This window comes from Rhinolophus ferrumequinum, chromosome 25, assembly GCF_004115265.2.
Source record: "Rhinolophus ferrumequinum isolate MPI-CBG mRhiFer1 chromosome 25, mRhiFer1_v1.p, whole genome shotgun sequence".
Taxonomy (NCBI): Eukaryota; Metazoa; Chordata; class Mammalia; order Chiroptera; family Rhinolophidae; genus Rhinolophus; species Rhinolophus ferrumequinum.
In genome coordinates, this window is record NC_046308.1 from 17,549,657 (window position 1) to 17,564,857 (window position 15,201).

The 15,201-nt window shown below is 39.1% G+C and overlaps 1 protein-coding gene across 2 annotated transcripts in view; it reads right to left on the minus strand.

Moving 5' to 3' along the window:
• Positions 1 to 1,103: 1,103 nt before the first annotated feature.
• The window catches only part of PITPNB (phosphatidylinositol transfer protein beta), a 63,635-nt gene continuing 49,537 nt past the window's right edge, over positions 1,104 to 15,201 (minus strand). Inside the window, exons 9-12 of one of the 2 annotated variants that reach the window (XM_033097896.1) lie at positions 9,651 to 9,761; positions 7,810 to 7,932; positions 4,315 to 4,400; positions 1,104 to 3,134 (exon numbers count right to left, since the gene is read on the minus strand). In XM_033097896.1, the coding sequence (XP_032953787.1) occupies positions 4,353 to 4,400; positions 7,810 to 7,932; positions 9,651 to 9,761 (282 nt within the window). In that variant the 3' untranslated portion in view covers positions 1,104 to 3,134; positions 4,315 to 4,352. The remainder of the gene's footprint in view (positions 3,135 to 4,314; positions 4,401 to 7,809; positions 7,933 to 9,650; positions 9,762 to 15,201) is intronic. The other variant, XM_033097895.1, reaches the window with a different exon arrangement.

Below are 15,201 nucleotides of genomic sequence, written 5' to 3' on the forward strand. Positions count from 1 at the left end.
CAGGAGGCAGTTCGGGAAATGACTGGAATAGGAGGGAGAAATCACACTGCAGAGGGAAGTACCACATGGTAGAGGATACAATGTCTCAACTGAGAGGAACACTCTACAGCGGGGCATTATGGCCTCCACTGACAGACAAGGAGTCCGGGATCCAGTGAGTGGCCAGGAGGGGTGCGTCTGACCCCAGGCCCATCTGCTTCAGCTCCTTTGGGCTCTTCAGGTGCCAGCTACCTTTGGGCTGGACTTTGGCTTTCTCATGTGTACAACGTAAATGATGTCAGACATCTCTCTCAACCAACTCTTCACTGTTCAATGACTATCACACGGAACTGTAATTCACCTGTTCCCAGGTATGTCTCCCCACTGGACTGTGCGCTGCTTGTATTCATTTTGGTACCTCCAGCGAGACCCGAGTGCTGGGCATGTTAAGTGCTCAGATTGCTGAATGCATGAATGCCAGGCTGCCAGTGTGAATGCAAACATTATGTCTGAAGTAAAACACTGAGAAAATTGCCCCAGGAAACAAACAAAGGAGCACCCCGGAAATTACATATTCTATATTACATACATTCATATAGCTGGCCACCTCTCTGATGATTGAGCAACCCTAGAAGGTAAGCTGCAACCATGAGAAAATAGTAGTTACACGTCAAAAAGCAGCAGGTTGGAAATGACAGTCCTAAAAGAGGAAAGGTAAAACAAAGCCCCAAACTAAAAAGCCATGATCTTCAAACGATCAGAATCCAATGGCAAAGTCCTTACTGAGTGCTTTTAAAAATACTATGGGTTTTCTGTATTTTTCCTTTAAAAATATTTTGTAAAAATCTTCAGAGACTCATAAATAACCCTTCTTTAGTTTACTGCTTAGCTTTTAAAGACAGATAACTATTTAAGAAACCAAATGCAACAACTTAATGTGGCATAGGCACATTTCAAGAACAGGAATTTGCAATAAAAAAAAATAAAAAGAAACACAAAAAACCATCTTTTCTTTATTTTTCCCAGAGTGGTAGTGCTGCAAATTAGAGAATTCTTGAAAAAACAGCAGAGAAGCGGTCTGCAGTATTCTGAAGCAGACGTGGCATCAGGGAAACCACCACTCAAGCACACAAGTGGCATTTTGTGATCAAATTTATTTTTTGTTTAAATTTCATTTACTTTGTTTTACTGTAATTTACACAAGAGACTGCCAAGTAAACTAGATATTTTACATTCACCACACATTCCCTCAAATCTCCACAGTTGTTAGAAAAACATTAAAATCCATGCGCCGGGATCTCATTTCCATGCGCGCCCAAGCTCCCAATAATGCTCCAGATGCCAGCGAGAGTTAAGTTCATTAAAAGGAGAGAGCGAGGCTCTTTATTCCACAAAATTAGCAATAATCTTCCTCGCATCAAACACTTTGCAAACAATGATGATGTGTTGACAAAACCTCTCTCACAACAGTGGCCAGAGTAAACATGAGTCTTGATCCTGAGTGCACAGAGGACATACGTGATGTGGGCTTTGAGGGTAACGGGGTATCACAATGCAGAAGACATTCTTGTCTGAGTCACTACAATCACGTTGGTGGGGACACACGACATGTGGGAAAGAGAAGGAGGGGGGCAGAACTGTCAGCAAATCAGATTCCTAACGTGATGCGACTACAGGGGCTGGCGTGTTGTAGGAGGGATGAGAGGTTAAAGACAGTTTGTGACCTGAAGGCTTCAACAATATCATTCTATTCAAGCTTCCAGGACTGACAGGAGAAAAACTGGATGCGGACACAGAAAGCTGATGAAAATCTTACCTAGCTAGTTTATTTTTGTTCCTTTCCTTAAAAAACAAAGGCGGCAGCAGCTTCTAACTAGCATTTTCATGATGCTTACTCAGGGTCTGCCCAATGACACCCTACTTGAGAGCACAGCCAAACAGGTGGGGTGCACTGGTTCCTCAGCAGGGCCTTCTAACCGTGTGTGGGCAACCCTCATGCCTCTTGGATTCTTCCTATTTCAAAGTCAGCATCTCGCCCTTAATGTGTGTTTCAGCAGGAAAAGAGCAAAACGTCATCACTATCTAGAGTCTATCGTGTAAGCTGTGAGGAATCTAGATCATTTGCATAGTCTCCAAGCTGTAATTTCAGAAAACAGTCATTTCAAAAACAAGACTCCGTGGAAGCACCGTACTTCCAATTTTTCTAAACAGCTTACAATGCTATTAATTTCTTCATCAATTTCTGTTTGCCTCACAGGAACCTGAAAATTGTATAGTGTTTATTATACATCACAAACCATCATCTCGTTTTTGCTATGTCGGATGTAGAAAAATATCTGAAATTTAAAAATACAAAAAAATCCAATAAAAATCAGAAATTTTTTTTTAAAAGGATTTTGTCCCTCAAGGCAAACAAGTAAAAACTGGCCTATAACTTTACTCCTTACTAATAGATATTGTCCAATTTGGCTGTAAGATAATGATGGTACACAAATAAATCATTATATATACATTCAGGGTTTGTGTTCCAGATTCACTGAATAGCAAAAGATTTTGAAGATATTTTTCTATGGGAGTCTGTTGTTTATGGGACTAAAATAAAAATTTATAAGAGACTGATTTAAAAGAACAGAAAAGTAATAAAAGGCTATATATATATGTGTGTATACACATACACACACACACGCACACACACACACACACACAGACACACGCAGCACATATATATTGGTCCACAACTTGACATTTATGAAACATACCAACTAGTATTACAATGCAGTCAATTTGTCCATTAATGGTATTACTCTAATTATTAAAATCTGCTCCAAGTCTATATATTGAAAATATTTTCTTTTGCATTCTTGCTGAAGATAGGTACAGTACTTTGGAGAAATTGTACTAATCCCTTCAGTATGTTTTTATGTACATATATACACGAGTGTGTGTATTTTGATCTGTAGCTCTACATGCGTTTTATATACAGCTACAGACATACACACACAAACATATATACACATGTGGCTGAGAACCTGTGCATGTCAGTACATAATCATAAGCACACATCTGGGAAACACCAACATCCAAGATAATGGTCAGAGTCGTCTTCATTCATCACTGGCTGCACTTGTTCCCCTCACTTGACCTTGACTACGTAACTGTAAAGAAAGTGAAAAAAGTTCAGCATGTTAAAATACAGACATGAAAAAAACAACAAATATTAAGATAGTAGCTTGTCGTACACATTCTCCAGGAAAAACACCCTCAACGTATCAAAGCTTTTGGCAGAAAATGGACTCCAACTATTACATTAAAAAAAGTTAATTTCTTGAAGATTTTGGTTTTACTAACGGCGTACATTTTGTTTCATTATGGGGAAAACACATTAAAAACCAAAGGAGTCACAAAAACGTAGAAGAACTTTTAGTAGCTTAAATGTTTTTAAAAAATGAACACTGAATATAAAGAAGGGGTTTTGGGGGAATCCAAATAAATTCAATCTTATTTGGTACAACTACTTCTCTTCATGACTGAACACATCATGGCTCCCATGTCCTATAATTAAAGAGCAGGTAGAGCAAATAAGGGAGCAGCAAAGAACCACAGTGGACTCAGAAGAGTGTTCTGTCTGGTGCCTTTCCTCAATAAACATCGTAGTTCAGTGTAACAAATGACGACAGCGTACTGTCAATTTTTGTTTACTCACACTGTTTCAGTATGTGGGGTAGGTTTTGAGGTTCTTTTATCCCCTCTAGGAAAATCTCTAAGTTGAGCAAATAAACTTGTGTTAGAGAAATAAGACCACAGAAATATTTTATATTGTAAATAAAAACCAAAGTGTACTTACACATATTAAAGCTAACTGTAAAGACAATTGAAGATTCAACATGAAGGAAGACTTTGGGGTGTTCAGAAAAAAATTCAACTAAAATGAACTATTGAGGTTGGCCTTTATGGTATGGGATAAAGGATTTTTGATTTAAAATGCTTTTACATATTTCCTTACTAATCACAAATGGTCCTACTGAGAAATAGGTCAATTAACTGGCTACCGATGAAAAAATCAGCTGCTCCTAGGACAATGTTACACGATGAGTAAGTGCACTTGGCAACTGGTTTCTAACCTGGTAACACTAAGAACTAGTTTGGGACTACTAAATTCAACCTATTCCACAGATAAACTTTTTGCAGAATAATAACTCAATTTCTAAAATGTGTATCTCTTAAATTCTAAAAATTAAACCGCATTTAACACTTAGTCTCTGCTCAGCAAGTTAACTACCCATTACCAAAAAGGTATTGGTTTTTAAACATTCTTTTACCCAGTTCTTCACTTACACAGTTTGATATTGTCTCTGACCCTACAGGGGACTCATCTAGACATCAGCAGCCGACGTGCCTCGGACGGAACCCTTCTTACGCATCTAAATGTAAAATAAAATCATGAGCTGCTGAAATCAGACTCTGTATTGGGTTAGTAAGCAAGGGGAGAAAAAAAAACTAGAAGAGTTGTGAAGTGACAGCTGCCTATTTATAACCATATCCATGTAGAGAATGAAGTTCTGAGGCTCCTCTAGTAATCATGATCTAAAGAAAATCTTGCAAAAGGATTTTCTTACATAGCCCCAAAAATGTGTCTCTATTCCTGAATCTAGGAAACAAAAGCCTGCAGACTAGTGATGTGAAATTATCAAAGATAGCCAAGGGTAAATGAAATGTTCACCAGTATGATGTGAGCAAATGCCCCGATGGTCTGGTTCATATTTTCATAGTCTCTAGACTATACAGGAGGCTATGAGGTATGGCCACCTATGCTGCTTCTGAGACCAGGGTCCCTCAGAGGAGTTCTTTATGGGAAGCTTATTGAAGAGAGGGGAAATGAAAGGATTAACAAGCGAGCACAAGAACAATGTATGAGAAACCACAAAGGACACGAGATGTATCAGAAAGAAGCATTCGTAACAGCCTACAACCAAAAAAAACTCAATGAGAAAATTAAGGAAAAGAATGGACAGCAAAGGAACAAATACAATAAACACATTTCTAAAACTCAACCTTTCTCCCCTACCCCCACAGAAATGCCCGTTGAGAACAAATGCGAAAGGTTAGTCCCAAGTACTCCTTCAGTTGCTCAGCCTAAACCCAGTATCCCTCTGCAGGACTACAGGCAGGGGCATTCCTCTCATGCCTTAACCTAGCAAGATGCTAGTCCTTCTCTCCAGGGCCAAAACCCATTTGAAAGAAATCCAATTCTTAAAATATCTGACGAATTAAGAAGAGAATTACAATGTATCAAGTTCTATCATCAGGTGTCAGGGAAACAGGACCTTAAGAAAAGGGGAAATTCCTCCTTGGTGAAGAGGACTGGAAAATGTTAAGCCACCTCAGGTGGGCGGCTTGGCCCGCAGGCATGATGCTGCCCAGATTCTGAAGCTGCTGCTCAAACCCGCCCTTAGGACTCTGAGCAGTGGAGTAACCGCACTCCCCAGTGACCTTGAGCAAAATAAGTGAAATGGCACTTTATGTTAAGATGATTAGCACTTAATGCTGAAATTCGCCTTAAAATGTTTTTGAAATATGTAACAAAGAAACTGTCAGGTACCCTCAACCCTGAACCAATGAGATTCCTACCAACTTCTTAGGGGAATTAGTTTGTCATGTGGGTACAATCATGATGATATCTTCTAATAACTGGGCTTCTGTGGAACTACTTGTCTTTCTTACACCCTCTTTTCAAGTGCAATTGCCAGCTCACGAATGACTGACTAGCATAGAAAAGGAGCTGAGCCCGTAGGCCCACTGCCACAGGTGGGAGGGAAGGTGTCTCCTCCTCATCAGGGCTCCCATTGTGTCGACACTGGGGCTGTTCTGTTCTGTGTTCAGGTATCAGGAGACTGAGAGCTTGTGAGGGAAGCAGGAGCACCCACCCCTGGGGGAAGAGGTCTCAGCTAAGTTCTGCCGAAGGGGTCCAGAGGTAGGCAGCGCTCAGAGCCCAAATCAGGGAGGGCTCTACCTATCACCTGTCAACAGTGACCACTGTTCCGCACACTGTGGACAGCCCTTCAACATGAGAATCAAAACCCAAAAAGCTTCCTTCATGAGAGATCAAACCAAGAGAGATCCGTTTTCTGTTTTCTGTTGGTGTTGGTAAATCCTTTTTTGGAGATGCCACGGCTGTCCCGTATGAGCTTTGTGAGAATGAGTGTAAGCATGCTGCTTTCCTTTTAATGTTCAGCTCACATCAGCTGCTGGGAAGGGCTTGGAGACAGAGCTACCAGGTATCTCTGGAGCCTGGAGCACTTGAAGGGAGCGAAATCAGGCAAGGCAGGGGAAAAGGGATTCAAACCGGGTGGCGGTGAGGGGTGCTACTTACAAAAGGGGATCTGCCTCTGGATAAGGGAAGACAGAAGTGGGAGAGCCATGGAAAGAAAGATAGGAAGTACCTATGACTCACCCTCGCCTATTTACATGTTTTGCCTGGGGCCAGCTGAAAAACAAGTGGGGGAGGAGTGAGCCTTCCATGCTTGCCATTCTATCACCCCATTCCCAAGATCGAGAACTCAAAAGTCATACTAGTAGTATGAGAAATTGAGGTCAACGAGAGCCTCCATTAGCTGGCCTAGGAACCGAACCCCAATTTATATTGTATTCTCTATGGGAAAATATGTCCCAATTTTCAAAAAATCAACTTAAAAACTTTTGGAACAAAACCCATTCACAAGTTGGAGACCGCTTAAAGTTTACTTTATGTATAAGATAAGGTTAAAACATTTTATTGCCTTATAAAGAAACTATGTCCTAGTCCTCTCAGAAGGTTTGTATAAAGCTAATTAGAAGCAGATCTGCCGTAATCACCAAAAGTAAGCAATTTTAAACACAGATTCTTTACGATGCTCTGTGCCAGACAAATAGATTTCTTTCTGTGCCAAAGAACCTGATTTGCTGCCACTCTCCTGTGATTAAATGGAGTTCCTGCCTCACACACAGGCGTTTGTCAAACACTCTCGCCTGCAGGGCTTCCAACACTGGGACTGCTGGCAGGACTTGAGATGACTGCATGGAAACCACTAGCCTATCCTGCACATTCCTCGGGCTCATTGCCCCCGTGGGGCCTTACTTTCAACTGAAAAGAAGTGGAGCCCAGAGCAAAAGCAAAACCAGACACGTGCAAGAGGAAACTGGGGAAGAATCTGTCCCTGGGAGAAATAGCGTGCCCACGCACTAAAGGGCCTGCTCACTGGTGGTGGGGTACAGGTGGGGAGGGCTTTAATTTTGAAACATGCTATGCTGACCTCCAGCCCAAGGGTCACCTGAATTTCTGCCTAAAGCTTATGAAGAAACAGGCTTCACTGCTAGTTGCAGGAAAGGAGGCGGCTTTTCTGGAATCAGTGACAATATCATGTATTTTATCTTCTCTACAGAAGAGGGAACTAGGACTTCCTGTGCTAACATTAACAACCTACTATGGTAACAAAATGAGCCAAAGGCAACTTGGCCTGATCTAGTGGATGTCTAAATGAACTGTGAACAGGTATCGTTACAAAGAACTAATGCATGAAAACGAATACAAAACCACTGGACATCTTACGGGTAACAAATTCTGAATCAAGAAAGCTGCGGTCTACTTTCATGAAAAGATGCTCAACACAAGAGAAATCCAGAACATGTAAAGAGATATTAGTGTCTGAGAAACTCGATTTTGATAAGCATATAAAGATTAAGGAATGGCTTCGAGTAATACTCTCTTTAATTCTAAGTCTATACTTACTGAGCACATATACAGACAGTACTAGAAAGGAAAAATTAGAGTTTCCACAGGACAGGAAGTCTTACTGTTTCTAGTTCTTTCTGAGTTTCATCTTCCATTCGCCTAATGTCTTCCATTGACAGATCAATCCACTTGTCAATCCAACAAAAAAGCTGGCGATGAAAGTTTGTAAATATCCTTTTTTCTTGCTTTTAAAACAAAGAAGAAAAGGAGTGTAAGATGGTAAAACTCTAAGATTAATGACATATTAACTTTCTTTGTCCCAATTAACCCATGAAATCTACATACACTTGGTTTGAAAAGAACACTGTATCAATTAGTGGAAATCTTAATTCCACACTATTATCTTTTTATAAAAGAAAGATTTCCCTGTGAACTGTGAAACAGTATCTCCTTGCAAAGGCAGCATGATTTAGTAGAAACTGAAAAAAAGTGTGGTTTATACATTCTGACCCTACATAAACTCCTGCTGGACCTGATTTATTTTTACCTTTTTCTAAATGAGAATGACCACAGGTCAACTTAATTTCTTCGTCTATAAAACTATACATTATCATTCTTAACTTCTTTGCAATTCATAGGCACGCTATGAGGTAGACTACAATAACGTACTGAAAGGGAGTCCTGGGTTCTTTGGAATAAGTATGTTTTATTAGGTTGGTGCAAAAGTAATTGCGGTTTTTGCGATTATTTTTAACCTTTTAAACCACAATTACTTTTGCACCAACCTAATATTAAGAATTATTACATACGCTCCATTAATTTTTCTACGTTAATGTTACTGCCTACATACAAACACATATATAAAACCATATATGTAATTAGTGATTTCAATTGCTGGATTATTTAAGTTTTACTAAACTTTCCCAAGAAGAGAGAAAAGCGCACTGAACAGGGAGTACTTTAGTACTCTGGACAATCTTCAACTTTTACTTTTTTTTCCATGAACAAAAGAGATTTCATCAATTACATGTGTGACTTCTATTTATCAGAACTGGATTGTTAATCTATTATTATGATTCAAGAGGAAGGAAGGAAGCCAGTATTTACAGAGTGCCTACTGTGGGCCAACTGTAAGCAGGCCCAAGAATAATCAGTCTCCAGCACTTTAAGATCTTAAACAAAAAAAATGTTAGAGCAGTTCCAGTTTAAAAGTAGAAAAGTTATGGTGAAACTCAGCCGCAACTAGTTGTGGGTTCAGATACAACAAGGGTTTCTTTATAATGATAATGGAATAAATATTAACCCTACAGGAGAGGAAATACCAAAGAAACTTGCCATATTCCTTACATGTTTACAACCATGTGTTTTTATACAATTGCAATCCTCCCCTCTTTCTAGATCAATTGCCCCTGTTACTTTCACTTTAATAAAGAAGACATAAAAAGGAAGTAATTAGAATTTGGATCCTCAGATTACGTCACCCTAGGTTCAGAGTGTAACTATTATCAGCGAGGCCCCTAAAACAGACATGGCACAAGAAAGTGCAAAGTACACAAGGTGTACACCAGGAGGGATCTGTGTGGAGCGGGTGAGGGGACTCCGCAAGCTGGGATGGAGGAGTCCCTTAGCAGGGGAGGCCTGGCCTCTCTCTCCAGCCAATGCCGGATGCCAGGCCCCCTTTGCAGACATACTGGATGTGAAAAGGGCTCTCTACAGAAGAGTGGGGCAAACCATGAGGAAAGCACTTTGAACAAAATATTGTTATGCTCTTCCCTAAAGAAAGTCCCTTAAAAACTATGCTGACATCTGTCTTTGCCATTTCTAGGGAGCAAAAGGTCAGAGGATTTACACCGCGACAATAACTTTTAACCTCATAATGAAAAAAAACAGGGAAAATATTCCATTAATAGCTCCCTTAAACATTAACCTACATTTAAGTCACTGTCTTTTGAACAAGCTTTACCTTCTGAATGAAGTTTTCTACTTTGCTTTGCAGTCCCCACCACTTGAACTTGATGGTCACCAGCTTATAGGCACACATCTGAGGACAGTCAGGGTTGTTTCCCAGCTCTTTCTACATGAGGAACATTGAAAAGGAGAAATCGTGACTTCAACATTTATGTTTTGAATAAAACTGACTGTTGAGTAATGACATCACAGGCATACATGAAGAATATTACAATCTCCTATGTGTTTAATTCAGGTATTTGGAAATTCAGTATCATTTTAGCAAAAAGCAGCAGTATTCCGGGGCTTCAAACCCTTCCACAGATGAAGTTACTTCCTGACGCTACAGCTTAATAGGTACATTGCTCTGTATCAAATTATACTGTTCAGATTTCATATTAAATACCAAATTCTATTCACATCCTATCAATAGTGAGCCTTTAACACGTAAGGTTTCTCATAAAGCCATTACCACACTCCTGCAGTGGACGTGGGGAGACAGAATAAAAGCCAATGAGGAAGTCAGTTGTCTGCACGTCCTCAAACACCAGCAGGTGGAGTGGCCCTGTGCGTCAACTGAGTTACGTTCAATAGAAGGGGGACGTAATAAGGGATGCAGCAGCAAACATGATCGACAGGAAGCCTTTGAAGGCAAGTCTCAAACATCCGGACTTCAATACCCACAGATGACCACACCTCACAGTTTAAACGATGCAGTCAGGGAATCAAATTGAGAGTTGTTACGGTAAAAAAGGGAAAATACTTTTTTAAAGAAAAACAAGGGAGAGAGGTAGGGGGACCATCTGGATTAAAAGAGACTAAAGAGACAAAATAAATAAATAAATAAATAAATAAATAAATAAATAAATAAATAAATAAATAAAAATAACGCCTGTATTTTACTTTTAGAAGGAAAACAAAAAGCAGTAAGAATTTGGATCCTCAGATTATGTCGCCGTAGGTTCAGAGTATAGAAATACACTGAATTTTTAGGTTCAACCAAAAAAATTTTAAATATGCATTTGTGTGGAGAGCGGGAGAAAGGGACGGAGGGAAAGGAGAAAGGAGAACAAATACTGCAGTGGTAACAACTGTTGCATATAGGTGGAGGTGTTCACTGTTTTATTCTTTCATGTTACTGGCCATTTCTGTGAAATTTAGCGCAGGCTTCTACCGCAGGAAGTTCAAAATACTGGCAAGTTTATTTGGGAGGAAGGGGTGAGTAGGGGGTAAACCAGGAGTTTGTAGCACATGGTTCCTCCAAGGTGGTGTGGACGAGAGACCGACACAGTCGTGAGCGGACCAGGAGAGCCTAGCAGTGAGCAAAAGCAGACACAGTGTTGCCTCTGGAGCACAGTCTAGCCCAGAAGGCAGGGACTTAGCAGAGAATCACAGACAGCAGAGGCGGACGGCACGCGCGGTCTAAGGAAAGGGCCACTCTATAATGCTGTGTACTTACAAGATGGAAGCTCTGTCTCAGGACTGTCGTGAGGACTAAATAAATAAGGCAGTGTATGCTCCGACCTTGGTGGAACTCTAGGGCTTAATACCTATTAGTTCTTTCTCCCTTATTCTTTCATAGAGTTGTATTTACCACTTGGAATTTGCCACAAAAACAAGAAAAAAATTTAAATAAAGTTTCTCAAAGAGTAGAAAAGTCATAAGCAACACAATAGGACCCTTTTTATAAAAACTAAATTACTGAGTGAAGAGATAAAGCAGCCTTTTACAAGGGTTCTCCCCTTCTTTACCATTGTTCTCAGCTTCACACGCCGCTCCAGACATTACAATGCCGGCATCAGTCACACTATGTGCCACTGTCACCTCTTGTCAGCTTCAACTCATTCACACATCCCACTTTCAATAAGTTCGTTGTGTGTGAGCAAATATTCTTTCCATTCAGCCACATACATATAAATTCAAAAAATGATGGATGTCTAAGTCGTATTCTAAAACCTCAAGATTATTCTTCATTTATGGAATCATAGCACCAGACCACACTTTCCCCCCCAAACTCTCAATAATGTTCCAGTTTCAAGTGAATTCTAAGGATAAGATATATGAAAAATTCTATTTTGGTATTATGAATAGAACTAACTCAATGTTCTGTGGAGTCCTGAATGACTGATCAACTTTTCTCAGAAAATCTCTTCTGCAATAACAGTTCTTCTTCTGAATAATGACCTGGTACATGGGTTAAATCAATGATGTAACACCACAAGCATTTAAATAAAAATATTATATACAGCAAACCGTCTTTTTGCAGGTGAGTTCTATGTCAACAGAAGAACTTGGCTAGCTGAGCTCTAGTTTTCCATGACTTCCCTGCCATAAAACAGAGTACCCATGTAAAAACTTAGCACGCATGTGTATGTATACACACAGATACACCCCCTCCCCCCACACCCAAACTTTATGAATAAGTTTAATTCAGCAAGTGTTAAGTGGGTGCCATTTAAACCTAATCTGTGCTATAGTAGGTGTTGTCAGAGGACACAAAAGTGGCTGGCAGAGGAGTGAAATTATGTATAAAAGTAATGATAAAACCACTACTCTTGGTGCCAATAATCTATCAGAAAGGACACCCTTCTGTAGTGGTTGCTGTGGCCCTGGGTAAAAATCACCAATTTGCAACTGTCCCTCCCCTTCCCTGACCAGCAGGCCCCAGGCACGTAAACTGGGCTCCAGCATTTGGAATAGTTAGCTTCTGAATGCCCACAGCCTTACTGAAATAATGACAAAACTGATCTTTCAGACATCATTTTCAATAAGCAATGAGCCAGTGAGTGTCAACATACTCTCTAATCCAGTGTCACTGAAAACCTTCACATGAAACAAAATTTCGGTAAATGTAGAATACGGCACTTAAGATTTATGAGGTACACCTGCCAAACAGTTCCCATTATGCCAAGTAACTGCCTATGTTAGGTGGGAAGGATCCCTCACTTCTCTGGGCCTCGCTTCTCTGTCAGTAAAAGAAAGGCTGGGCTCTGTCAGAGGTTTTCATCCTCCACTGAGACAAGCAAAGCAGGAGTAAGTGAACTTAGTTAGCTCCTTGGGGTTGGCCCAGGGCTACAGGTAGTAAGCACAAGATCTTGACATCCAATGGCTTGTCTGAAACGTCCTATAATTTTGCACTTTATTCCATGCTATTCCTGGGCTTAACAAAAAAACCCCTTGCCCACCCACTCAGGCTGAGTTTCCTCTGGCTGAGAACTACTGATTAGCCCTAAGAAACCTTCCAGAGGGAACATTCCAAAGTCCTCATTATGGGCTGCTGAGAGCTTCGCTCTGAAACTCCAAATCGTTAGACACCTTGTGCTAAATGAAAACCTTGGGTGTTTCCAGTAGAACACTGACTCTTCAGAATTATCCCACCATTTTATAAAAACAGCAAGATGAAGCATGGTTCTAATTAAAGAGTAAGCTAAATTTAATACAAGTATGCCTATACACCAAAGTTGGGCTCCAAGAACAGAGTGCACACAAGTGACTTCAACAATTAATTTTGTTTCTCACTTTCTAGTGACTCTAGCAGGCTGTTCAAATCAATTACGGTAATACTAGTAATTTATAAAGTAACAGTGGCCTATAAAATTTAGTTTAAAAACCTGTAAGTGATAGGACAAAAAAAGAACCAGTTCTCTACACTATCTTCCCCAGCTCTTAAATGTATAGTCAGTCTCAATCTGCTTTTTTGTTTTTCATCCAACTACAAGCAATTATTAAAAAAGAAAAAAGTTCAGGGAAGAATATGTAAGCCAATTAAGAAACACAAACACAGCCTGCTGCCTTTATTTCTTGGCCAAATTCTCTATAGTATCAATCCCTCACACAGTTGAGGTACAGAGAAGGTGATTTAGAGAAACATAATCTCCAATATTCCTCAGGAGACAGCTGAGAACACAGAAGCTATACATTTTTCTTCAATTATTATTATGAATATATATGTGATATCTGAGGTCTCATCCAATTCTAAAAATGACTTAAGCAATTCACCTCTTAGTTTGAACTAGTCTTAAAACTAGTGATTAAATTAAGGAAATGGCCTTAAAAGTCTCCATACATATAATGACGAAATAGATAACAGTAAAATTGCCTAGATGAAGTAAAAGCTAAAAGAATTCTTTTGGCACCACCTTTCTGGGGTGGAATCTGACACTATGTAATTAAAAAGTCTTAAAGTTGTTCATATTCTATGTATACCATAAACCCTTTAACCTGGTAATTCTGCTTTCAGAAATGTATCAGGTAAGAAAATAACAACACTGTAGATACATTTATAACAGCACAAAAACTGGACTTACGAAACAACACCCACTGAAGGAGAAAGGCCTCATAGGCCTTCCCAACGATGGGCTACTGTGCATACAGCCATTAAAAACCAGCTTTTCAAAAAACGATCAGCAATGTAATAAAAAAATGCATAATATGACTATCAATAGGTATCTATGTATGGTAGAAACACGTTTGTAACAAAATAAACTTGAATCAGGAATATAATAGTAATTAAATAGTGAGGCTACAATTGATTTTCATTCTTTTCTGTGCTAATTCTTTATTTTCAAAACTCAATAAATGTAACTTTATAATCAGAAGAAAATTAATGCACTTAAAAAATAAACTCTAAAAAAGTTCTTGCCATCAGCTGAGTATTTAAGACAAAGGTTTATGATGCCCTAAATTATCTGGGTACTATTTCAAACCTTCATTCTTTGAGTATAAACAATCTAAATGTTTTCCTGCCTTTTTTCTTTTTGATATTTAATTAATGAAAGCTAAACAAAATCAAGCTAAAAACTGAACTAAAATCTTTAATATATAACTTTAGTCCAGTCTGTATTTAATTATTCTTAATCTTAAACTTCTAAAGCAAAAATGAGGTATATATGCAGAGTAAAATATAATCAACTCTCAGAGTTACAGAAATAGTCTTGTGAAAAAAATGTGTAACTTTTAAAATGTGAAAAATCTCAATGGAACAAATATTTGGGACCTCCCCACCTCACATTCAGAGCCATGTTCTAGGATCCACAGAAGCCAAAGGAGTTCCAACTTGTCTGCCCAACCCTTAGAAAGCTCACTGGTGGGGCAGGGCAACGCTTCCTCTTTGGTCTTAAACATTATAAATGTTTTCTCATTATTTTCATCAGTTGAAAAAATAACCCCAAAGCAAAAAAAGCCAAACCCTGATTCAGATCATTCACACATAATTCCAATCTAGCCCAAACCTAACATTTCCTAACCGAAGGCAAAATAGGTAACACTCCTATTAATGTACAAGTAAATTATTTTGCTGATGAGTATGAGTTTTATATAGATTAAAGCATAAAAATGTAAAATAATAATTGAAAATAAAAGGTAAAAAATGCTTGGTTACCAAAGGACAAGTACAATCAGAAGTTCTACAAAATGGAAATCATGGGCTAACAGAAGAACCCAAAATTATGACTCATCTTTACATAATTTAAATTTCATTTGTCATAGAGCTAGCACCAGCTACTTGTGAAATGTTTCCAAAATTGTATTTAAATAGTTTGTGTATTCACTGAATTCCTTACATTTCA